The sequence below is a fragment of the Lonchura striata genome, chromosome 14 (assembly GCF_050655825.1).
Source record: "Lonchura striata isolate lonStrDom1 chromosome 14, ASM5065582v1, whole genome shotgun sequence".
NCBI lineage: Eukaryota > Metazoa > Chordata > Aves > Passeriformes > Estrildidae > Lonchura > Lonchura striata.
This window is the reverse complement of record NC_140716.1, coordinates 4,682,663-4,707,859: the sequence shown is the minus strand read 5'-3', so window position 1 is coordinate 4,707,859 and position 25,197 is coordinate 4,682,663. Positions and strand designations below refer to the sequence as shown.

The 25,197-nt window shown below is 55.9% G+C and overlaps 1 protein-coding gene across 2 annotated transcripts; it reads left to right on the top strand.

The window, feature by feature from the left end:
• The first annotated feature begins 12,028 nt into the window (after window positions 1-12,028).
• LFNG (LFNG O-fucosylpeptide 3-beta-N-acetylglucosaminyltransferase) lies at window positions 12,029-23,271 on the top strand. 2 transcript variants are annotated; one of them, XM_021539684.4, is made up of 8 exons: window positions 12,034-12,470; window positions 19,317-19,365; window positions 20,193-20,292; window positions 20,443-20,596; window positions 20,687-20,772; window positions 21,057-21,222; window positions 21,446-21,531; window positions 21,621-23,271. In XM_021539684.4, exons 1-8 carry the CDS (start codon window positions 12,075-12,077, stop codon window positions 21,685-21,687), a joined length of 1,104 nt encoding a protein of 367 aa, XP_021395359.1. In that variant the 5' UTR covers window positions 12,034-12,074; the 3' UTR covers window positions 21,688-23,271. The 2 variants fall into 2 exon arrangements, with proteins under 2 accessions (XP_085447824.1, XP_021395359.1); XM_085591698.1 differs by having other exon boundaries at window positions 12,029-12,470; window positions 20,443-20,772.
• Window positions 23,272-25,197: the final 1,926 nt, after the last annotated feature.

The following is a 25,197-nucleotide window of genomic DNA, read 5'->3' as shown; positions in this document are numbered from 1 at the left end:
TCCTGCAAGGAGAAGACGACCCAAGGGGCAGCCCCATCTATTGCCAGATGGCCACACAGCAAGTGTGACCTTACCTCACAAGATTACAAGATTTATTCTGCTCCTTTGGATAGGACTTCGATTAAGGCTTCCATGCAAAGGCACTGGGCGTTCAAAGGGCTGAAGGGACAGCACAGAGTAATGCAAGTCAGGATTTTCTTGGCTTCAACCAGAGATTTATGGATGCTGTTTGTCTTAGAGCAGGACTGTTGTGAACACCCAAGTGCTTGTGACCAGAGCAGAACCCGTCAAAACCGCCGAGCTGAGCTGAACTCAAAACAAGCCCCGAGACCCCTGGCATGTGAGGAACCCAAACAGACCGTGCTGCCAGTGCTCACAGGGCCGGGGGTCAGCTGGCAGCGCTCCCAGCGCTGTGCCTCGCGCTCCGGACGGGATGAGCTCACCCCGCGCTCAGCCTGGAGACCCAACCCGCCTGCCAGGGCAGCCTGCGTGTCTCACGCTCGCTCTGACAGCCAGACAGGGCCAGCTTTGTGCTCATTCAAGAAAAATGGCCAGGCTGAGTGGATGCAGCCGCTCCTTCCTGGTGGTTTTTGGGTGACAGGATCAGCTCGGGTGGCTCGGCTCTGCCAATGGAGCAGCGTCAATGAGGAAGGGGTCCCTCGGAAATAAAGCTCAGCTGAGGGTGCTGTGAGGTGGATTTGTAGCTAAGGAGCCTTTGATGGATTGAGCTCACCACCACTGAGCAATTTTAACCCAATATCAGGCGAGTAATCCCTGCCACCTGCGCATCTAAGGCAGGAGGAGCAGCAGGGGCATGTGTGCTCTGTGGACTTCCCACACTTTTTTACTGAGCTGACCTCATGGCTCCTATCAGCCTGCCCTTTTCCAGCTTCCTCTCCCTGATAGCTGGCTTTTCCTCCATATTTCCTCACGTGTTGAGCAATTACCTCAAGCCTCTCTTCACGTTTCTAGGATCCTTGTTTATCTCCCTGCGTGGTGCAGGACTCTGACGAGGCTCTGCTTTCCTGTCCTGCCTGCCCAGTTCCTCTGTTTACCTATAGCACAAACTGGATTTGTTTGCTTTTTTTAAGTGCAAAACAACAACTCAGTACTAGGAGGGATGATTTCTTCTCTCCTTTCTACTCATTTCTTCATGGTCCCAGACATCTTGTCCAGGTTTTACCACCTGCCAAGGGCTTTTCTTCTCCCCTCTCCATAGGCAATGCATGAAATTGCTGCTGCAAGCAGAAATTCCTGTCTTGGGGGAGACTAGAGTCTCCCAAAGTCTCTAACTTGTCCCATACTGGCCACTATTGTTTGCAGAGAAGTAAAGACTTCCATTCCAATGGGACACAGAGGGGAAATGAAAGTTGCTTTGCCACCCCCACCTTCCTACACTCCCTCAATGACCCCTCTCCCCTCCGTGATCCCACACTCTTCCCTCACAAAGCAAACTCTTCCTGGATTATAATTTAATATTTGCAAAGCCTCATGTTTGAAAGAAAAACAAATGTGAAACCAGCTCATGTGAAAAACAGAGAGATGGCCTCTGTCACTCCCGAGAGCCGGTATAGGAGCCACATGAAGGGATCAGGGTGGGCAGAGCTGACAGACAGGCACTGTGTCAGACCAGGGATTGGGAGATCACGAGCTTAAACTGAGAAGAGATGGTCACACAGTGCAAGGGAGAGGATGCTGACAACAATCTTAGGAGCTCAGCTTTCTTTGCCCACACATTTCTGATTCATATCCCTGAGCATTGACACATTCTCCTGCTAAAAGCAGTGAGGTGGCACTGCGGGGTCTCAAGGCTGGGGACAGAGCACCAGCAGGAGCATGGTCCTGCCTCCTGGAGAAAAGCCTCTCTGCAGCATCATCCCACCCTGCAGAGGCTGGGATCGAGCTGGAAACAAAGTCTTGCTGTTCCCTGAGCCCTTCTCTTTTGCATTTGACCCAGTTTGGGGAAATGCCAGCTTGTCTGTGCACAGCCCTCACCGAGGGCAGCCCTGGCTCAGAGCTCGGCCTCCAGGAGCCCCTGTAGAGCTCTGGTGTGTTTTTCTGTTTTGCAAAGGGATGGGGTTGTTACGAAAGGGAAGCAAGGTGAGAGATAACGATAGAATATGGTTTCCTCTTCCCTCTCAGCTGCCAGCTTGACTCCAGCCCAGGTCAGCAGTGGAGGACGCTGCTGCTGCTGGGTGCCTGTCCTGTGGTGTGCACGAACCTCGCCTGGCTGCCGGCCCATTTCCTATGGGGCAGGTGGCTGTGTCCCCTCCGTGGGCTTGGCACGCTCCCTGCACCCCGTTCCAGAGGAGCAGCCAACAGCCAGCTCATTCCAGAATAAAAGCCATGTCATTCTGAGTGTGAAAAACAGGATAAGGGCTTAATTATGTCCTTTGTCCACCTGAGTGGGCAACCCACACCTAGGATGCTATTCCTAGATGGATATTGCATTTAGTGGGCTAATTGGGCAACACTTGAAATAAACCCAAAAGAAAGCCCCTTGACCACCTCCTTCGACTGGTCCTTCAAGGTCAGGGAATGGGGCATGAAGGGGACCATTTGGGACAAAGGACAGCAGCAGTTCTGCAACAACAAGAGGAGCAGTCAGTCTGTCGAGGACGTGTAGTTCCTTCCAAGAGTACAAAATGCATTGCCTCCACCCTTCCTGATGTAAAACTTTATGAGCCATGGGGAACAGGAATAAGGAGTTTCCTCGTTATTTGCTCCCAGATTTTGATGATGATCACTGACCTAAGCTTTTTCCCAGTGGTATGAAGAAATACTGCTCAGTTCTCCTCCACATCTTGGTTTCCCAGCCTACAGATCTCTTGCTTGCTACTTGGCTCATCTTGTTACAGCAGGGCAGCAAGTGGCACAAGCTGTATCTCACAAACTGAGACAGCTGCTCCCAGAGCACTGGCTGCAGAGCTAAAATTGGTTATTATCTTCCCTTCCAGATAGGAAAATTAATTTCCCATATTATGACTCCTTATCCTTCTTTATATAAGTAAAACCAGCTCTGAAGAAAGGCTCTTGGCCTCTTTGGGTGCTGTGAGCATCTTTCCAGCTCCCTTGGTCAGGGACCTCCTCACTGGGCTCTGAGTGTGGGACAGGCACAAGGGACTGGGGCAGGGACACTGACTTGTACTGGCCAGCATGTCCCAATGTCACCTGGGCTCCCCAGGCCCCCTGCTCATACACATGTGACAGTAACTTCCAGGGAACTGCTCAAAAAACTTCAAGAAGTGACCAGCACTGGGTATCTCAGTGTGATATTCCAGCACCTGGATGGAGCTGGAAACGTGCGTGGGGTGGGGGCTAGTCCCAGGTTGAATTATCATCTGGAGATTTCTCTGTCACTGGCTGATCTGAGGAGAAATGTTCCCAATTCTCTTGCTGCCACATGCATTTGTTCTGTCTTCTCTATGTTTTAGGGTTTTAAATATTCTCTTCCCAAAGGGATCATCTGTTCTTCGTTAGCTACTATGAGGCCACCCCACGGCACTGGTGGATTTCAATGGCTAGAAGGACTTGTCATAAAAGACTCTAAGCTCCCCAAAGGCTTTTAAAAACCACATTTTTAATGAAGTTTAAGAACTGAATCTGAGTACTTCTGAAACGCCTGATCCTGGAGCAGCTGGGCTGAAACCTATTCATGTTGGAAAACCATTGCTGCATGTGCCAGTATTGCAAGAGCAAATATTGACTTACAAGTATTGCATTTGCATCTATGAAGAATTCCCACTCTCTTGTTGGAGTATCAGTCCTTTTCACCTGTAGCTTTTCTCCTGAGTAAATTGCTGCTGTAAATTCCATTGTTTGTTAACATCCTTGTCCTCAGGGTATGGGTGTGCTCTTCAGGCTTTCATGGAAACACAAAGAGAAGATCACCCTTTTTATACAGAGAATTACAATTTTTTCTGGAGAATTTTTGAAGTTTTTGTTTTCTGTTTTCAGTGGTTACCTTATATCCTCATGGCTGAGCTCTGTGTGACTAATTCCTCCTTCATCTGCAGCTGGGCAAAAATTATTCCTATTCTCAAGAGACCTGAAAGACGAGAGCCTTGGGTTGGGAGGGAGGCAGAGTCCAAGCACATCCCTCACCTCTGGGGCAACCGGGAGAAAATTATTCCAGCCACAGATATCTCAGCTCCTCTGCCCACATGGGAGTGACAGCCCAGCAGCAGCAGAGCTCCTGGGGCTGCCCTGCAGCCAGTGGAGGCTGGAGCCAGGTACACTTTGAGATTTGTGCTTTGAACTCTGTGACAATCTTTTAACACTGATCTGAAATGATTGTTCTGAGTGCCCAGACCCACCAGGGTACTGCTCATAATACTGCTTATAAGGCCAAGAGCTGTTCCGTGACGGAGGCCACAGAGCAATTAAACTTGCCAAGTGCAAATTGCATTGCAGTGACCCCAAGAGCTCCTGTAGGGGATGAGGGGTGGTACAGGCTGGGGAGCAAGGGAGGCTGGTGGCTTCTTGCTGGTTGCTGTCACCAGAGGAAGATGTGCAGATGGGCAGTGGAGGAACCCCCAGATGTTTGCACTCACAGGAAGATGAGACACCTCCAGAAGTTACAGAGCAGCTCCATCAAGGTCCAGCCTAGAAGGTGCTGTACTTCAGAATCAGATCATATTTATTAAATGGCTTTCCCTGCCTAGAAAACCTCATGGCCTGAATGAAGGCTCCCCAGAAGATGCTGTAGAGAAAGCAGAGCTCTGTAAGTTGTTGGGATGGGAATGTTAATACTGAGCTCTGTGCACCCACCTCTGTTTACAGCAGGGGGACTGCCATGAGCTGCAGCACCGTGCTGGGCTGAGCAGCAGCAGAGCTGCTGTGCTGTGCCTTGGGGAGACAGTGACACCCCGAAGCAAACCCTTCATCCCAGAGGGGAGGTGCTGGAGCCCTGCAGTGTTTCTGGGTCGCTGCAGTCTCACAGGAGCTATTCAAGGGGAAAAACACATGCACATTCCAGAGCACAATTCCCGACCACAATAGAGCCCAGCGCCAGGCGATGCTGTGGTCCAGGAGCATCCTCGGAGGAGGACGAGGCTTTACAGGAATACCTGAAAGAGGAAAACTATAGTTAAACTTCCAGTTCCCCAGAAGGTGGAAGACAATAAGCAGCCATCAAAAGGCATTTCCTGGCCATCTATTGTTTCCCTCTTCGAGTCCTGCTCATGCTTTGCACGTGGTTTGCAAATGGACAGAGTTTCTAATCATAGCCCCAGGTGAAGAGCTGCACACTGTGCTGTGTGCCAGAGCCTCGGAGCAGTCCTGAGCAGCTGGATGAAGGTGCTTCTTGCAAACGTTTGTGGCTGGCAGCATTTCTCTGTCTCACAGCTGGCCTCACCAGCCTCAAGAGCTGTCACAGTCTCCCATTTCCATCCCCAGTGTCTGCTCAGCTCTAATCCCACTGGAAGCTGGTGTGGAGCAGGGACTGTTCCCTACCCACTCTCCAAGCACACACAGCGTGTCTCGTCTCCAGGTTAGGGCACCCGACCTATCCTCCATCTCTGCCAGTCTTTATCTCACCCTATTTCCTGGCCCCAGCTTTTCTGTCCTAATTAAATGGTAAAAACACGTGGGATCCAGGCCAGGCACGAATGGTTTCAGCAAAGCAATTAGCCCTACGTGAGCGAGGGACAATTAGCGCGGCTCTCTGGAATTCGGCCATTGTGCGGCTCATTGTATATTTTTGCCTTAAAAGGGGGCCAGCGTGTTGGGAGGGGAGCGAGGGCCCCCGTTCGCAGAGCCGGGCTGACATTTGCACTATGTTAGTCATGCTACATGTCAACATTTTTGTGAGCTTTCCAAAAACAGAAATTCTAATGGGATGTTTTAATCCCATCTTCACCCCCGCACGTCCCCCCTCCTCTCCCCCTTTCAGCTCCCACCTCCTTCCTCCTCCTCCTCCCTGCCTTGCACAGCGCTAATACCATCCCCTCTCAGCTTTGGCTCCCGGAAACCAGGCGAAGCCAGAGCAGTGAGATTCCTATTTAAACTTGCATCACATGAAAAATGAACTGTTGGTTTTAATCCCTTTTGCAGCGGCAATGGGAAGGGAGCAAACAAATTTCCCAGGGGTGGAGTGGGGAAATTGGAAGGAGTGGGCTTTTGGAAACACCAAGGCAAGCTGGAGGAAGTGGTGGGTGAATATTGACTCACTCATCTACCTTTGAAAACCCCCTCAGCAACTAAATTGGGACACCCCAAGGGCAAAGAAGAAGCCAAGAAGCTGTGGGGGCCCAGAGAGAAGCCAAAGTCCCTGTGAACAACCAACATTTTGAAGAAGCCTTTGCAGGAGCATTTCAAGGCAAGAGTGACACATATACCTGATCTGAGTTGGGTGCAGGGGGTGTGCGCAGGAGGCTGTGGGATCTACCACTGCTCCAGGGCCAGCTGCAGGTCCTGAGATGCTCAGGTCTGAGCAGGGAGTTAAAATGCATCCCTGATCCTTTTGCCTGGCTGCTTCTCCCCAGGAGGTTTGAAAGACCTGGAGCTGTAGGCAGCTGTGGCCAGGAAATAGTGGCCAGTGTCCCATCACAGAATGGGACCAGCCACTGCATCAGACATGAGCAAAACCATGAGATTGAAGGAGTTATTAAGGCAGGTGCTGGTCTGGAGGGGAGCACAGTGCAGGATTTGGCTGGGATGGGCACTGGGAACAGCCTGCCTTTGGTTGCTGTTCCTTATACATATAGAAAAAAAAACCCCAAACAAACTATATATGACAGTTCTGTTGCTGAAGGCTGGACATGGGGTTCACTGAGCCTTTGTCCATCCAGTCCAGCCCAGTATGAGATTTGATTCCTGCCTCCTCCTTGGGGTAATCATCAAACACTTCCCCTGACATCAGCTTCTGGCTCCTTTTCAGAAAGGCAAAGCAGAGAGAGACAAGCTTGCAACAGGAACATGAGAAAATCTGGGGCCAGAAAGCATTAGAGGCCAAACATTAAAGGCCAGGAGCTGCAAGCTCTGCTGACCACACCTCTGGAAGGAGCTTGGGACAGGCTGGCCATCATCTACAGCAGACTGTGATCTCAGCCTGTTGTGCTCCTGCTCTGCCTGTACAGATGGACACGTACAGACCAACGTGCAGGCTCCCTGCACAGCCCACAAGGGAATCTCCCAAACAGGCACCAGGCAGGGAACAGGAACCATGGTGTCTTTGCCAATGTCACCTCTTGGGAAACCGAGGCACAGTGAGCTGAGCTCAGTCAGTGGAAAGCTGCTGTCTGTCTGTCCAGATACCTGAGCCCTGCTGAAAGCTCTGGCTCTATGATAATCTCATGCAGTGTAGGGCTACCAGTCACAGCCACTGCTTATTTAGTTATTATCTTTTTCCACCTCAAATTCATGCTGCCAGTTACACTAGGAAGTGTGCAACAGCAAATCTCCAACCCAGGGCACCTCTAAATCTCCCTGGTTTGTTCTTGGGGTCAGCACCAAATGAGGCACCTGCAGCCAGAGATTGCTGCATCCAGCCCAGCACCCCTGGCTGGCAGCAGTGTGACCCCCCCATGCCCCAGCAGCTGTACCCATCAAGAGGAAGTGCTCCTGCCCACCAGCCCAGGCATTCTGGGGTGACAAAGCCAGGACTGTGAATATAATCCTCAGCTGCCCCAGGAGTTGCTGTTGGGAGGAGAGAGATGCACAGGCTGTGAGAAAGAGGGGTTACATCCAGCTGATTTTGATAGTTCAAATCCCCTTTCCCTCATGTTTTTACCTTCATTACATGGTTTTAATATCAAAATTCCATTCCCCAAAGGAAGGAGTGGAAAGCTCCCTTTGCACACCTTACACTGCCAAAACTCCTCTGAGATCAACCCCGGCCGTGAAGCACTGAGAGAGGCACTAAATCAGCAGTGGATGCTCCACCAGCCTCCCCTCTCCCCACACCTACCTCCCCTCTCCTGGGCTGAATAGGGAGCATGAGAAACCAGGCTGGGCAGGGACGGCCCCGTGCCCCTCGCTTTCTTTCAGGATCAGAGCATCTATGGGGCCGCTTGTGTTCCCCCAGCTCCTCTCCCCCCGCAACACCAGGAGCCGTAAGCTGGAGGCAGCGGGCCTGGAGATGGAGAAAAATGCAAGGGGGGGAGACAGGGACTGTCCCTTCACTCTACCACCACCGCCAAAGCCTCAGATTCTTAGACCTGGAGGAGTCACCACCAAATTCCATTCAACTGACAGAAAAGAAATCAAATCCTTTTAAAGAGAGCCCACTTTCCCCACAAGAATGCTCCCTCGGCCTTTTGTTGAGGGCTTTGCTTGCTCCCAGCAGCTCGGAGGAAGCTGCTCCAATACATTAACCAGTTTAACTTGCTCGTGACCCCCTCTGCCCAGCGCACAATGAAACTGCTCGCCCGCTTTTCTCCCTGGCTCCTTTTCAGGAGCTAAATCCCCCGCTGTTCCCTGCTCGCTGCCTCTCTCACTCAACCTTTCTCAGGCCTCTGCTTCAGCCCCGGGAAAATAATGACGCTTTGCATTTGTATAGCCCCCGGCCCCGTGGGATCTCACAGTGCCCCGTAGGGATGGAATCGTGTCCTCCCGCCCCGCCGAGGGGACCAGCAGTCCCCAGAGGTGGAGGGGAAAAGCGATGTAGGGTCTGAAACCAGGGAGGGTGGAGGGGGCTTGCAGCAGGACCTGGCGGTGCCACCGCTGGAGCACATCTGGGGTTGATTGGCATGAGGATGGTTCAGCATCAGGAGATGCATCATAGGCACTCATTGCAAGAAATTTGCGTGCCGGGCAGGGAGATGCTGATGGGCTTCACTCTGCAGCCACCTCAAAGACACTCCCAGACCTTCTGCTACAAGAGCAGGAAGGTTTTTTGTTTCGAAGGTGTTTAAAAAAGCCGCGATAGATGAAAAAACTGAGCCCTCGCCTTGGCCCTGAATAGCGGAGCCTATCAGACAATGGGAAGTTAACCAAACCCGGAACGGGGGCGCAGAGCTCTGCCGCGGGGCGCTGCCGTTTTCCTACCAGTAATTGATGCAAAGTCTCTTTTGTGCGCTCAGAAAATCCCAGAAAGAAAAAAACGGGGGGTGAGAGGCTCAGCACGGGCAGGATCCAGCTCCTGGGCCGCCCTCCTCCGACATCTCCTTGCCAAACCTGAGCTGCACAGTGGGAGCAGCGGCCGCCCGGCCGCACGTCGGGGCCGAACCCCGATCAATACCCCACAATTCGACAGCGGCGAAGTCGGCGCCTGACGGAGCTTTTAACCCCTGGCCGACAGAGCGCGTAAATCGCTCCGGGCAGACAATGCAGCTTTGCAGCTCGAGCGCGGCATTTCTCTCGGATGACCTGAACACGTTATTACTGGGGATTTATTAACCATTTTTAGCAGCCCTGAGAACCTGGGAGCCTCTTAGGGACCACCTATTGAGTGCCGGGGTCAGGCTGCGAGCAGGGGCGATGCGGAGAGTTTAAACCAATTTAAACCGACCTAATACCGTGGTGTGGTTGAAAGGGAGATGCCCCACGTGCAGCCTCAGCCCTGGGTTTGGTGTGGGGCTGAAACCAGCTGTCTGCAGTGGAAAACTAGTCTGGAGTTTCAGTGAAATTAATCTGAAGTGGGAGTGATCATATCCTTGGGATTTGGGGGATTTGAGCAGAATGTTCTATCTCGGAGCCATCCCTGCGTGGTCAGGCAGCGTGGGGAGCACACCAGCACCCTGCAGCCACAGCGAGCCTCGCCTCACATCTCAGTGGGGAGTTATGGACTGTGTCCCAAATGGGATCCTTTCTGGGAGAACGAATGAGATGTCCCTCCTGGTCCAGCCTTGGCATCCCTTCTGCAGAGCAGCTGTCACAGAACCCATCTCCCCTGCCCCTTGTATTTATGAGCCACCCGAATTTATCTGGTCCTGGAGTCACCCCTGTTGGGCTTAAACATTTTGTACACAAAGAATTGTCTGAATACCAGTGAACCACACCCCAAACATTCCCATCCCCATCCTCCCCATGCCCACCTCCTTCTCCCCGCCCCTCAGGTACCATCCTGTGCCCACTGTGGGGTGTGCAGGGTGGCTGCTCCCAGGGGAGACAGAGCCTCACTGTTGACATCCAAGTGGCAGGGGAGGGTCGGGCCAGGAGGCGAGGCACCTGGAGAGGGGATGCGGCCAGCGGCTGGACAATCCCGGAGGAACCTTCTTGTGGCAGGACAGTGCTGCTGGAAGAACAATTTCCCGAATGGCAGAGCCGGGGTGGGGTAAGGCAGTGCCGGAGGGCTGGGACAGCGCTTGTGCCGGCAGCGGTGGCAGCACAGCGGCTCCTCAAGCCCCTGCATCTCCGGGGGCCGGCGCACACAGAGCCCGCATTGTCACTTGCCCCGCTGGGACCCCAACATCTGGCCACAGCACGTGTCCCCAGCCAGCGCCGGGGCTGCGGGAGTGGCAGAGCAGCTGGTCAGGGGAAAAGTGCCTTTCCTCCCCTTTTGGCTCCTGGAGAAAGGGGCTCTTTCTTCATTCAGGGTTTTGCTGCTCGGGCTTTTCAGCTGCCTCTCGAGCCGCGGTTGCTGTGCCATCGGGTCGGAGACAAAGGGCGCCCAAAAAAAAGAAGCAAATTGAGATTGGAAGGCTGGGCAGCAATAGCGGGAAGTGGGGAGTGTGGGATTCGGTTCCTGTGTTTGTACGGTCTAACTGCCTTTTTTTTTTTTTTCTCTTATTATGGGAGGCTTCTTTGGCAACCCAGGTCTGTCTCCAGACATGGCCAATGCTCTGAAAAATGAAGCCCTAAAGTCTTCCCGAGTTTTTCTAAGCTGGGATCATGGTTCAAGTGCTGACCAAGAGAATGCATGACCTAAAAGCAAGAAGAGGCAAATGCTGGGGCTTGCCTGAGGAAGCAGTTTCCCTGCTTCATCCTGCCTGGTATTATGGTATTGTTTATCCAGTGCCAGAGATGAATGGAACACGTGACAGCAGGAAAAATGCAAGTTGGACAAGCTCCCTGCCCAAAAATGCAGCAGCCCCTGATTATGGCATTACATAGCAGCCCAGGCCCAAACCCAAATCCGCCTCCCTGTAGCAGTACACTCCCTGGGAAAGAAAGAAAACCCCAAGAGCTCACTGCTTGCAGAGACAGAGGGTAAGGGGGGAAAGAGGCTCCAGGATTCGGCACCAGGAAAATATCAAGTTGGTGGCACATCCAAGACCAGATTTCAACTCAGTTTTCTCCTTCAGGCACCACATCTCCCACTGTCTGCCTGAAAAAATGGTGTCTCATTTAAAAAGTGATCATTAACATGATTAGTGATCACTGGGGTAGAGGGGAGGAGGCTGCTTGGTACCTATGCAACATTTATTTTCAGATATCCCAGCACTTCGGGGCTGTCCATCAGCTCCAAAGCACAGTGCTGTGTCCAGGATGAGGTTGGTCAAGTCTGGGAGCCTCTCCAGGTCTCCCTGAAGAAGGAATGGGAACAGATGCTCCTGGCTCCCATTCTGGCTTACCCACCAGAATGAAGTTTGGTGGAAGTGAGAGGAGCGCTGTGGTTTTTGCGGGGGGTCGGTGTGTTTGTTTTCAATTATGCTCACAGGAGACCGATGGGACAATGCCTGGAGTTTGGTCAGGCTGGTCAGCTTTCTGGAAACCTCTTGGACAGGGCTGTGAGAACATCTCGATGCAGGGCTTTGGGCAGCCCGGGACGCGGAACGCACTCGCTGCTGCCGACAGAGCAGGAAGGATGCTCCGAGCGCGCTGGGGGCTACATGGGACCAGAGCGTCCCCATCGCGGCTATCAAGGAAAAGGGAGGAGAGGGCACCGGCACCCTGCCCGCACCCAGCCGTGCGCTGCCGGCCGCGGGCGCGGAGATGCGCGGGGCAGAGCCCGGGACCGGGCAGGACGGGGCTGGCGGGGCCGGGACGCTCGTAGGGGCTGGCGGGGAGGACGCGGGGGTCGGAGGGGCGCGGGCGGTCCGCGGGCAGGGCCAGGCGGTGCCCACGCCCCGCGTGGGGCGGCCCCGGGCCCGTCCCTCCCCGGGCGGGGCGGGCGCGGTTTAAAGGCGGCGGCGCGGCGGGGGCCGGCGGCGGCGGCGGCGCGGAGAGGCGAGGAGCGGAGGGCAGGAAGGATGCTGAAGAGCTGCGGGAGGAAACTGCTCCTGTCCCTCGTGGGCTCCATGTTCACCTGCCTCCTGGTGCTCATGGTGGAGCCGCCGGGGAGGCCGGGGCTGGCCCGGGGGGAGGCCGGCGGGGCGCAGCGGGCGCTGCAGAGCCTGGGGGCGGCGGCGGCCGCGGCTCCCCCGGCGGCGCAGGGGCCGCCCGGGCTCCGCAGCTTCGCCGATTACTTCGGGCGGCTGAGCCGAGCGCGGCGGGAGCTGCCCCCGGCCCCGCCGAGCCCCCCGCGGCCGCCGGCCGAGGACATCTCCCCCCGCGATGTCTTCATCGCCGTCAAGACCACCAAGAAGTTTCACAAGGCGCGGCTAGAGCTGCTGCTCGACACCTGGATCTCCCGCAACCGCGACATGGTAAGGGATGGGGACAGGGATGGAGACGGGGCTGGTCCCCTCCGCTGGCCGGGATGGAGCGGCTCGGGACGGGCTGGAGCCCACGCTTCTCCGCCGCGGTCCTGACCCTTCGTTCTGTGCGATCCGGGTGGTGCCGTGACCCAGCAAATAGCACCTGTCCTTCCCTTTTCCCCCACGTCGCTGAGCCGGGAGGTATTCCGAGCCTGGCTGGGCTGTTCTGCGCCCAACTGTGTTTTCGGGAGGGTGAAATGCAGCGTTGCAGGGTGAGTGATGGAGAAAGCCCGACCGTGGGTCCTCGCACTCAGAAGCCTCTCCTAACTCTGCTCCGGGCTCCTTTCCGCTGAGCACCTCCCGCTGCAGAGCTGGTCTGGGTTGCTTTCGGCTGGTGAAACTGAGGCACGGTGAAGGGGTGCAGCCCAGCCCGTGGGTGCCACAGCCCGGATCAGGCCCCTGCAGAGAGGTGCCTGAAGCTGTGCTGCTCGAAGGACACCCGGTTCATCAAGCCAGGGCTGGGAGAGTGCCGGGATTGAAGCTCTCGGTGTCCTGACAAGGGACTGGGCAGGACTGGAGTTGCTGGGAGCTCTTGTGGGTCTGCACCGGCTCACCCACACCGGGACAGTTCCAGCGAGTCTGGTTCCTGACCTTACTGATGTCCTGCCCGGAGTCCTGGCAGTCCCTTACTCTGTCCTTCAAGTACTGAAGCAAAATTCAAAAGGAAAAAAAAAAAAAAAAAAGCTGTTTCCTTAGGAAATGTGCCTTGCCATTTGCTCCTAAGACAGTTTTTCTACCCTTAGACAGCTTCCCAAAAGTAAGTTATGTCTGGTCCTAACCTTTTCTTCTTCTGTCTTCACGTGTTTCCTCCTGGCATGGAACTCAGTTTCTTGCTTGCAAACTGTTTGCCTTGGAAATCTGGAGTGGCTGAGGGTGGAGGCCATGGGGGAAGGATTGACCTGCCCATGCCCTCCTCACCCAAGTCTGCTGGACCTTGTGGGGTCTTGGCTCCTGCACTGTACCCCAAGAATTATCTTGCTACTTCTACTTTTTTTCCCCTGTGAATTGTGGGGTGGGGTTTTTTTGGTTTTTTTTTTGTTTGTTTGTTTTTTCCCAAGTTTCCTGGGCTTGGCAGTGGATCTGCCACTTCTCCTTGGTCCAGTTATTTAATGGAAACCTCTTTTATGCTCTGCTGTCACTCCGAGGGGGTGGTGAGTGGTGGTGGAGTGAAACGCTCTTTGAGCACCTACAGATGATCCTGGGAATGGCTGCTCTTTTTTTTCTTCTCCCTCTTGTGAGCTCCGGCTTTCTTCTAGGGTTTTTTTTTTTTTGGTTTTTTTTTTTGTGCTTCGTTTGTCCGTTTGGATTCCCAGAGCCCTAAGGCTCGGCTCTCACGCTGTCCCCCTGGGCAAGCTAACAAAGCCCCTTTTCTCCTGGCGCAGAGAAAAGGCTTCGCAGCCTCTTGTGTGGCACTTTCCATGGGAACGAGGGAGCCGGAGCCGGCCGTGTCCAGGTCAGGTTGCCTAGAGATGAGGGCCATGAAGCCAGGGGGGCCGCAGCCCGGCGAGGTGCCTGCCTGACAAGCCAAGCCGCTGAGTGACGGCTCTTGTACAGCACTTGAGGACAAGGAGCTGCCGAGAGAGCTGGAGGCAGCACGAACTCCTGCGGAGCAAAGCTGGGATGGGGGCACAGAGGATGAGGCCACGCTGCTGGGGGTGATCGGCTCTGCTCTTCCCATGCTGACACAGCCTCTGTCCCTGGGAAGCTTTGAGGCAGCCTGAGCTTCCCCAAACTTGGCATCAGGTTGGGTTTTGTTTGCCCACAGAGTGTGGGATTGGTGCTATGGGGCTCTTCTCTCTTATTTCTCTTCAGTTCCTGCATCTCCTCCTTGCTTGGCCCCCTGGTTTCCATCCCAGGAGGGTGATTTGGTGGCAGTGGGGCACTGCCTCCCCTCAAACGTCTCTCTTGGTCTGAGTCAGGCCTGTCTCTGCTCATCCTCTCTCACTCTGGGTTTCACTAACGGTGCTCAGGCATGTGAGCTGCCTCACCAACGTGGGGAAGTTCCTGCCCAGGGGCTGAGAATCTCCTTTGCCTGATGCTGGGTCTTTCTCCTGATCACCTCTTGCTCAAATCACAGCCTCCCTCTGGTTGTTCATTAGCCAGGCAGGAGGGATGCAGACAGTGCTGAGAAGGAGTTAAATCCAGCAGGTACCTCCTGCCTGGGCCCTGGCAGATAGGGGGAACAGCCATTGTGTCCTTCCTTGGCTGCTCTTTGTTCTGCCCACAATAGTCCCTGTTTCCTGCCCTCTGTCACCTCCAAGACGCTGCAAAGGGCACCCTCTTCTCCTTCCTGCCTCTCTGCACAGGGAGAGCACATCCCTATCCTCTAAATCTCCTCTTTGGGTTGCACAACCCAGGCTGGACAAGCTGCTTTTGGAGGAGAGTTATGGGTTTTCCACTCTTTGAGTTTCCAGCTGTCTCAGTATCCTTAGGATGCTGGAGAAACTTTGCACTTGAAAGGAAAGACAGCAGCGAGGAAAATGGCCATTAAGCAGAAACCCTGGACAGGAGCAAGTCCAAATCCACTTCTTACTTGCCGAGTCGGGTGATTCGCAGCGGCAGGGTCGCCAGAGACACCTCTGCTGCCCCTGGGGTTGCCCTGGAGGCGGCTGGGTGTCCCTGAGGCATCCAGGCAGCTCGGCACACGCCTCGGAGCCCGCGGGGGCCGAGCCCGGGCCGCCGTCCCGGCAGCGTGGGATCCGCTGGCCGCCTCCTCTCGGCGGCGCGGTAATTGCAGCCTTTGAAAAATTCCTGCTCCCGGGGCAAAGCGAGCGGGTTTGCCTTCCAAAGAGCACGCTGCTCTGATGGCGGCTCCCGAATTTCTCTAGCACCTTGGCCAGGGTCCCCACCCACACGCTGGAGTGTGCTGGCATGCGAGTCTCGCTCCCACCAGAGCGGCTGAGGCCGGGGACTGCGCATCCCAAACCAGCTCCGCGGTGCAGCTGCCTCCCCCCTGCCCTGGGCTGTGTGCCAGGGCCTGCTGAGCACTCTTGAACTCGGACGGAGTGTGAGGGTCCCTCCCTGCCGTCCCCCGGGGCAGCCTGTGTGGGTTTAAGGGGTGGGAGCCCCTTAATTGCCTTGTCCCAAACGATGCTGCTGTCCCTGCCCATAAAAGCCCTGGAGCCGGTGAGCGGCGCGTGGAGCACCAGGCGGGAGGGTGGGGGACCCTTGCCACACAATGAGCTCATTGTTTGGGAGGAGGTTATTAAAAAATTATAACATTTAAAATTACAGTAGAGGATTCTTCCTCTTGCTGAAAGGAGCAGGGGGAGGAAGGGCCCGCGGCCCTGCAAGCCCCTTCGCCGCCTCTGCAGGTCCCAGCCATGGGATCCTGTGCCAGCACAGACCTGCCCCTGGTCCCGGGGAAAGCCACCACCATGGACTGGGGCTGCTGCCATCGTGGCATGCTGTCATTGCAGGGACATCGCCATCACACTGCTCCCAACTTGGTGAGGAGGGGTGGGGATTCCCTCCCTTAAACCCCGAGGCTAGAGGGAAAAGAAGAAATTTTCCTGTGGGGGCACAAAGCTGGGCAGCTCTGGCAGCATCCTGACCTGCTCCAGAGCCACTCACCCAGCTGGAGACTGAGCCCCCCCACCCACCAGCACTTCTTGCTGCCTCCTTTCCTTTGCACCAAGTGGGGTGGCTGTGAAAAGGGTACTGGAGTGCTCCATCCTCTCCCAGCATGGGGAAGTGAGATGTGGCACAGGCTCAGGATTTGTGCACTACAGAGTCACGGGGTGCCTGCCTGGCCGAGGTTCCCCTTTTGGTGGGTGTGCTGGTGGCATGGTGGCAGGCATGGGGCACGCAGAGAGCGTGTCACCCTGGGAAGTCACAGAACCCCTCAGCCAGGTGGCACAGCCACGATGACCCCGGGGTGGCCCTGGCTGGTGGGACAGCTTGTGCAGCACCCAGCCACGAGCAACCCACGAGCTCCAGCAGCGCAGGGGAAATGAGTCACCCTGAAAGGAGAAATGAAGGCGAGGAAAGAAAAGAAAAAAAAACAGAGAGCCCTCCCCAAGGGCGAGGAGGAGGCAGTGGGGGGCTGCCGGCGGCTGCCTGGCTCCTGGAGGGCAGCTGGGGGGGGCTGAGCCCGTCCTGGCCGCGGGGATCCCGGGTGCCGCTCAGTCCCGGCCCGGGGCCGTGCATTGTGCGGGGCTGCGAGGAGCGCTGGCAGCTATTGTTCGGCAGGGATTTGGCATCCTGTGTTTCTTGAAGCTGCAGTTCTGAGAACAATGAGGTTTCCTGCAGGGGTTGGGGGGGTGCAGCGGGCCCTTCCTCTCTTGCACCCTGCAGGAAAAGTTACTGGGGGGGGGGGGTCCAAGAGGTCCTTGCACCCCTCGGTGCTGTGTCTGGCACAGGGGCCAAGTGGGAGAGAGGTGGCTGTAAGGGCTGAGAGTGTTTTCTTGCCCTGCTGGGTTTGGAGGTGGTGGTTTGCAGGGGATGTTGGCTGCAGTGTCCTCTTGCAGCACTATAAACTGGACGCTGCCCTCATGTCTGGCATCCCACTTGGGAGATGCTAAAGGTGGACTTATGTATTTCACTTGTTCTCATCCTTTCCTGGCCTATTCCCTCCCGGGCTTGGCTGTCACCTCTGCTCCTCTCCCCTGCAGCCCCAGGTAAAGGGTGCATGTCCCATCCAAGAAACACAAATTAATTACAAAATTAATTAAAAAAAATAAGCTTTGAATTGTTTTTGTTTTAATTGAATGTCATGGTGGGGTTGGGAGGGATGTGGGAAACCTGTGAGGCCCCAGTAGGTGCCCACATGGGGTGATTTATAGCTGTGTGCCCCTGTCCCAGTCCCTGAGGTGCCACCTGGTCCACCCTCACCAGGAATATTACAGGGATGTGTGTGGGGAGAGGCCGAGGGGAGATGCCTGGGTAGGATGAAACATTTCGGTGCAGGCGAGTAATAAACAATTGTCCCTGTGCTCTATTTATAGAGGCTGAGTGCAGGATTAGTAGTGGGGTTATTTTTGGAGCAGCTGAAGGCAGTTGCTGGACGGCGCTTCTGAGCTAATCAAGCAAACATTTTCTGTCTCGCCTGTGCACAGGCTGTGTGCTCCCTGCACCCCCAGCAGGGAAACCTGGGCTGGAGTGCCAACCCCCCTGTGTGATGGGGTTGTCTCAGGCATCCTTGGATGCTGTCCTGCTGCCCTGGTTCAATTTGTACCCCAAGCAGTTGCCTGACCCCTCCCTGAGCACCTGAGGGAAATGGGGACCAGCAGCTGTACCCCGAGTTGGTTGGGGTGACACCCCCCCCCTACACACAGCACTGACCTTGTGCCACCCCAGCAACGATGTGCCCATGGAGACACAGCAACCACGGGCATCCTTGGCCCCGCAGCTGATGGGTCCCTGTCCCCCAGCTGTCCCCTCCTCACCAGCACTTCCCCATCCCCTTTCCTCAGAGCCTTCCTGACCTCTGTCCCTCCCCACAAGCCAGGCTCCACAGCAGGCCGTGCATTTGTGAGAACTTGCCTTCCCACCCCCTCCATCATTTTTTCCCCCCCACTTTTTCTTTTCTCTTTTTCAAGCCCCAAAGGTCACTTGTAGCCCCGTCCCCTCCCATTGAGCCTCGCTGCAGCTCCAGGCTCTCCCCACCAGCCCCGGCTGGGGACCTGAGCAAACAGGGCCGGGTTAACCAGTGCAGCTGTATGCTAATGACTGCTGCCCGCTTAACTCTCCTCGCTGAGTAAAGTCAACCCCACTATTGTACCCAGCTCCTCAAACAAGCCACAAAACCCCAGCGCGTTCCCGGGGCCGGCTGCGGGGTGGCACCCAATTTCCAGCTCACTTGTAATTCACCATCCCCAGCGCTCCATCGTCCCTCCTCTGCTGCCTCCTGCCTTTCCCCCCAGCCCTTTTGTCTTTCTTCCTTTGCCCTTTTGTGCACGTCTGGTTTTTAATAGCGCTTGGCAGCTGGTTGTGGTTTCTCTCCTCCAGCTTTGTTTGCTGCCCGCTGATTGATGGCGATGCCTTTCCCACCCCCTGCTCTCTCCTCCTGCTTCTCGTCCTTCCCCAGATCCCAGGCCCAGAGCAGCTCCTCCAGTCCTCCTTCCTGGGTGACATATGCCAGGGATTAGCTGTGTAAATAGAGGAGTGCAGCCGGGCAGGCAGCTCAGGGGCCCGGGGAGGCGGTCGGGTGCTGCCTGGCACCGTGGGATTGTGCTGGGATGGGGCAGTGGGGAACCATCTCCTCTTCGGGGCTGGCGAGTGGCACTCACTGGCACATCTCAGCCCCCTTGGGGGGCACAGAGGAGTCGTGGAGGTATTGTGCAAGTGGGCAAGGACAGCCACGTGCTGTTGACACAGGTGGGGACGCGGCTGGGAGCCGGCGCCATGGGCAAACACACCTGCCCGGGCGGCTGCTCCGGCACCCCCGGCCACGCGCGCCGGCTCACGGCTGAAATCCCCGCTCAGATCAGGCCGCTCTGCACCTGCTCCCCTCCATGCCCCCGCCTCCCCTTGTGCTGGGGACAGCCCCCGTGGCCCCCAACACCTCCCTGCCAGCTGCTGCCCCGTGCAAAAGGCAGGAGGACGGGGATGCTCTGTGCGGGGGCTGGGGTTTGCTCCCAAGGGGAGCTCAGCACCCGTCCTGGTCTGAAGCTGGGTGTGGTGTGTGGCTGCCAACTCTCCAGTGCCCCTTGGGGTTTTGATAAGGGGGAAGAAGTCACCACCAGCTTCCCGGAGGAACTGATCCCAGGTGCTGCCCATGGGTGTTGTGTCCACATCCAGAGCCACATGGTCTCAGCCCCTTGGTCCTCAGAGGTGCTTTGTCTTCTCTTTCAGACCTTCATCTTCACTGACGGGGAGGATGAGGAGCTGAAGAAGCAAGCACGTGAGTCTGTGGCTCTTGTCCCTTTGTGTGTGTGACCTGGCCAGGTCCCCTGAAAAGCTCCCACCTGTGCAGCATGGTTGGCATGGGACCTGCCCTGGGAGCTCTGAAAAAGCCCTTGCCACAGGAACGTGGGTTGAGAATGACACAATTTGTTTCGGTGATGATGCCTGAAACACCCTCTGCCTGGGAGCCCCGTCTGGGGGCAGGTTTATTTCCCAGTCAGCCCAGCCCATCCCCTGCATGGTGCTGCTGGGGGTCACAGTAACAGGGTGGGGTGCCTTTGCACCACTTTGTCCCTGGGGTGAGTTGGGATTGATGACAATGCAGACAGGGTTTCATGGGAGCATTTTCCGGGCTGGGGTCAGCGTGGTCTATTCTCCCCATGCAAATGACTCCTTTTCAGGCTGGGAAGTGATTGACTTTGAGCTGGGCAAGAAACATAGGGCAGGATTTTTGCTGCCATGTCCTGGGCAAGCTCAGGACTCACAGACACCCCTTCACCCCTGGATGGCTGGTGCACCCTGGGCAAGGTGATGTGGGGTGACATCATGCTTAAGTGGATAGGGCTGATCTATGGTGCATCTGCTGCATCCACATTCCTTATTCATCCCTTCCCTTCTCTCACGTGGACAAAAAAGGCCTTCCCCCAAAAATCCATCATTTGCCCAAAACAACAACAATGTGGGTCACTGAGCATCGGGACCACCCATGAGTTTCCATCCCCCTGGCACACCTGGGACATGTGTGGTGAAGTGTCACTGTTTGAGTGTGTGGGGAGGTGTGGGATGCACCAATGCTGGGTTTTGACCCCTCCTTTTTCCCCACAGGAAACGTCATCAACACCAACTGCTCGGCTGCCCACAGCCGCCAGGCCCTGTCCTGCAAGATGGCCGTGGAGTACGACAAGTTCATCGAGTCTGGCAGAAAGTAAGCGGTGCCCGGGGCTGCTGTGGGGGATGACAGGACTGAAGGGGGGCAGGATGGTGCCAGCAGAGACCATTTGTGGTTTTGGGGTTGTTCCTCAGTGTGGGGACGGGGCAGCTGCCCCGGGTGGGTGTGACACTGCTGTCACTGCAGGTGGTTCTGCCACGTGGATGATGACAACTACGTGAACGTGCGGATGCTGGTGAAGCTGCTCTCCAGCTACCTGCACACACAGGACATCTACATTGGGAAGCCCAGCTTGGACCGGCCCATCCAGGCTACAGAGAGGATCAGTGAGAACAAGATGGTGAGCATGGGGAGAGCGTGGGGCTGCTTTAATTTGGGCTGCACGGAGAAGGAGCTGTTGTCTCACTGCGTTGGTTCCCCTCTCTCGCAGCATCCTGTGCATTTCTGGTTTGCTACGGGTGGAGCAGGGTTCTGTATCAGCCGGGGGCTGGCACTGAAGATGAGCCCTTGGGCCAGGTAAGAGCATTGGCACTGCACTCCCAGGGGGAATCCTCATGGTCGCCAGGGCACAGAGAGGTGACATTTTTGGGGATGGGTGCTGGACCATGTCCCACAACTTTTCTCTCTTTCCCTTCTGGGTGTGTCTGCAGAGAGCTTGGAAACAAGCTGGGAAGGGTTTCAGTTCCCCCAAAGTGATTTTTAATCAGAGCTGGGCACCCACTGGCCAAGCCCAGAATCCCACAGGGTGCCCACATCCCCTGGGCTTTGCTCCTCTGCAGCCCCTGTCTGTCTCCCCGCAGTGGGGGTCACTTCATGAGCACTGCAGAGAAGATCCGCCTGCCTGACGACTGCACCATCGGCTACATCATCGAGTCCGTGCTGGGCGTGAAGCTCATCAGGAGCAACCTCTTCCACTCCCACCTGGAGAACCTCCACCAGGTGCCCAAGTCAGAGATCCACAAACAGGTACCACAAATTGTCACCCAAAAATTGGGCATCAAAGCTAAGATACTGATTGGTGTGTGACCAAAACAGCAGAGGGGAAAAGCCCCATCGGCCTATCACTGTGGGGTGATGCAAAGTGTCATTGGAGACTTTGGGAAATGGGGTGAATTTTGCAGCTCCCCTTTCCTCTGCTTGATCCTTATGGCCACGTTGGCCACTTCACCCCTCTGTGCTTGCCCCCCAGGTGACACTGAGCTACGGCATGTTCGAAAACAAGCGCAACTCCATCCACATGAAGGGAGCCTTCTCCGTCGAGGAGGACCCATCCAGGTGAGCTGGGGGCCCTGTTCCCCCCAGCCCGGGCTGCCGTGGGGCCGCCGCTGTGCCGTGCTCAGCTTCGCTCCTCTCCTCCTCCTCAGGTTCCGCTCCGTGCACTGCCTGCTGTACCCCGACACGCCGTGGTGCCCCACCAACATGGTTTACTAGGAGGTGCACGTGCCCTCCAACCTCGTCCCGACCTTCCCCGGTATCCGACGGGCGTGCGGGACCTGCGTGCGGGTGTGTCGGTCCGGCCTCGCCGCGAGGCGGACGGACGGACGGACGGACGTCGTTGCTGTGGTATTGCACAGTGTGTGTGTACTGAAGGCTGCTGTGCGGCCCCTTGCCCCCTGCCCCGCCTGCCCGTGCCCGTGCCCGCTGCCTGGTCCGGCCGGGAAGGTGAGAGGGACGGGAACTGAGCACTTACCCACCGGGCAGCCGCGGCTGGCGGGCCCCACGCCATGCGTGGGGAGCGGCCGCAGCGCGGGGCCCTGCCCCGCCCCGGGCTTGCTTCTCCTTGATGGTTTGTTGTTTTTTTTTTTTTTTTCCTTTCAAATGTTAAGTTTTTTTGGTGTGTTCTTCCCTTCTTTGCATCTACCCCCACAACCTGCTCCCATAACCCCTCACCCAGCCCATCCTCTCTCCCAGTCCCAAAATCTCAGCAGCGAAGCTCTGGCTCCCAGTTGGGATGAGGGGTCCCTGTGAGTTCTGCTCCCTGGCTCGGCAGGCAGGCACAGCAGGCAAGAGGTGGGCAGGGGAAGCCTCTGGCCGTGGCAACAGCTCCTCCAGGGTCCTGCAAAGCTGCTGGGTGCTCCACAGCCTCACTGGAGGGAGACAGGGGGGTGGCTGGGAGCTGGTGTTGGTGTGAACTCCATTTCCCAGAGCTCCCCCCTCACGGGTGAAGCGGCAGCATCGGTGGGTGAACTATTTAGAGACTGGTGTAAAGACTCTCTGTAATTACAGGCGTGGGAGGAGGGATTTTCCAGAGCTGCTGCAGTGGGGTGGGCACCGTGTTTGTCCAGGGTCTCCCTCCAGTGCTGCTTGGGCAGCCCTGCAGCTCTGCAAAGGAACACCTCGAGGTCTGCCTGGGGACTGTGTGGGTGTCCCCTGTAGGGCCAGAGCATCCTGTGGCCTTGCCCTGGCTCTGGGTGCTGCCCAGGAGGCACCTGCCACAGGCAGGCAGCATCTCTCAGCCCTCCCACTGTGCTCTTCCTGATGGAGAGGGATTTATCCAGCGAGGGAGAGGGACCCTGCATCCTCTGAGAGCTGCCCTGCCTGTCAACATCAGCCTTCTCTCTGTCCCTGGGCCGAGCTAGAGCTGAACATTTCCAACTTGAAGCTGAGTGAAAATAGCCCATAATGGGTGTGTTGTAAATATGTTATTGAGCCAGTATTTTTTTTACTGTGCCTTTTTTTTTAAGAAAAAAAAAAAAACACATTGAGAAATATGTAGATTTTAAAATGCTTTTTATACATTTTCTGTGGATCAGAAAAAGAAAAATCCCCGACCTTTGATAATCTGTTTAAGAAAGAAAAAAAAAAATTGCGATGTCTTGTAACTATCACTTAATTTATATGTTCCAGTATCTGGAATGTCACTCTGTGCTTTCTGTAACTAGGATGTGTTTAAAGCAATAGATGTGGGAAGGGGAACCAGCATGGACAGTGTGTTCTCAGGGACCTGAACCCGATCGCTGCCACGGGGTTCCCGTGGGAGCGGTCACCAATAAAGCGGCTTTTTTGCTGACCACAGTCACCTGCTCCGGGCTCCGGTGTCTCTTTATGGATGTGCTGCTCTGAGCACCCCTTGATCCCCTGCAGATGTTGTCACCTCTGGCCGAGCTCTCAGGGATGCTCGCAGGAGGGGCTGCACCCCCGTCCCTTTTTTCCCACGGGTCCTGGGATCCTGCTGGCCATTTGCATCCCAAGGTGTGATGGTCCTCTCCCTCTTCCCCTTCCCAAAAGGCTCGGGCAGGGCTTGGCACCTCGGGGCTGGTTTTTCCCAGGCTCAGGGGTGGGAGGGAGGCGGTGGGGATGAGGTGAGAGCCGGTTGTTAGCAGGGTGTTGTTAACAGCCGGCGGGCAGGCGTGTGCGTGGGAAGGTTGGGGGCTGCGGGGGAGGAGGAGTCCCTTCCCTCCCAGCCCTCCCCTCACCCTCTCCACCACAGTTTCAGCCAACACTCAGCATCCACCTGCCAGAAACAAGCCCCAGCTTTCATGGACTGTGGAGATAGCCTAAGTTCTGTCCCTCCACTCCCCAAACCAGTCCTGTTTGTGCCACTGGTACCAGCTTCCACCTGTGCCATCCCCTCCTCCTCGCCTTCCTGCACAGCCAGCACCCTTTTTTTTTTTTTTTTTTTTTTCCCTTTTCGAGGCACACTTACTTCACAGTTTCACTTGAATCTCTGGGTTATCAAGGGTTGGCCCTGCTAAAAATACAGCTCGGCAGGAAATCGGTGTGTGCTGAAGCAGCCACCCCTCCTCCCAACCCACTCACCCTTCAGACGGCCACAAAAATCAGAAGTTCCCCAAGCAGCCCTTGGTAATGTGGGGCTCTGGCTGAGAGTGTGTCACCTCAGAGAACCAGCATTGCCCTGACCCCGCCACCCCAAAATCTGCCCTGGAGGAAGGGAAGGGTGGATGGACAGCAGTGCTGCCTTCCCCCAGCTGCCTGAGGCCAGGGATGGTGTGCTGGATGCAGGATCCGGTGCCCCTCAGGCCTCCCCTGGTGCAGGGTCAGCTAAGGGACCTGTGTCAGGCACAGGAAGCTGTGACACCGAGCCCCATCTGCTCCCCCACGAGTTTTCCTATTGCTCACGGGCTGCGGTTTTGGCAGCGTGGGCACTTCCCAGCAGTGGTGCTGTCACCCTTGCTGAGCCTGACCCTCCCCTGCACCCCAGACAGGATGGGGAGATGTGGGTTAAGTGCCCATCGAGGTGCTGGGCCACCAGGGGCTGTGGATTGGGATGCTGCTGCAAGAAACAGGAGCCCCAGCAGGGGTAAAGGCTGGGGGGAGGCTGGGCATGGTGCAACTCCTTGATGGGGCTTAAAAAGTAAAATAAACACAAATAAAAAAGAAAGGTACAAATAAAATAAAATAATAAAGTAAAATGAAATATACTCCACCGAGCCTTCAGGAGTGGGGGAAGGCAGCTCACCAGCCTTCCAGTTTGTCTCCCACCAGGCTCCCAGCCTCTCCCTCCTCCTTTCCCTACTCGTGGGCTGAAAAGTAAATAAATACAGGCATTAATAAACAAAAGGAAAACAAAAGCAAAGCCTGCTGCTCTCGCATACTTGGCAGACTCCGCAGGCCAGGCTGCTTTCATCTGCACCCCGGCGCTGGTGTGGGATGTCCTGTTTACTCTCGCCTGCTCGAGGCAGCTGATAAGGCAGCTGTACCTTTTGGAGAGTCTGGTGTGTGGTGATGGGGTGGGGACAAGCCAGGCTTGTCGGGGACACTGTCACTATGGAGGAACTGCTGCTGTGCCCAAGGGATGCTCCAGCACCGTGCCTGGCTGAAGACTTTCCCCATTTCTGGGTGGTTGCAACATTGAGGGCAGAGAGTAACACATTGGTTTTGTCCTTTTTGCTGTTTCCAACCTCCTTTTTTTTTTTTTTTGGTTTAATTTGCATTTGGGTCACTTGCAGTCCCAGATTTCGTGTGAGTCACTGTGTTCCC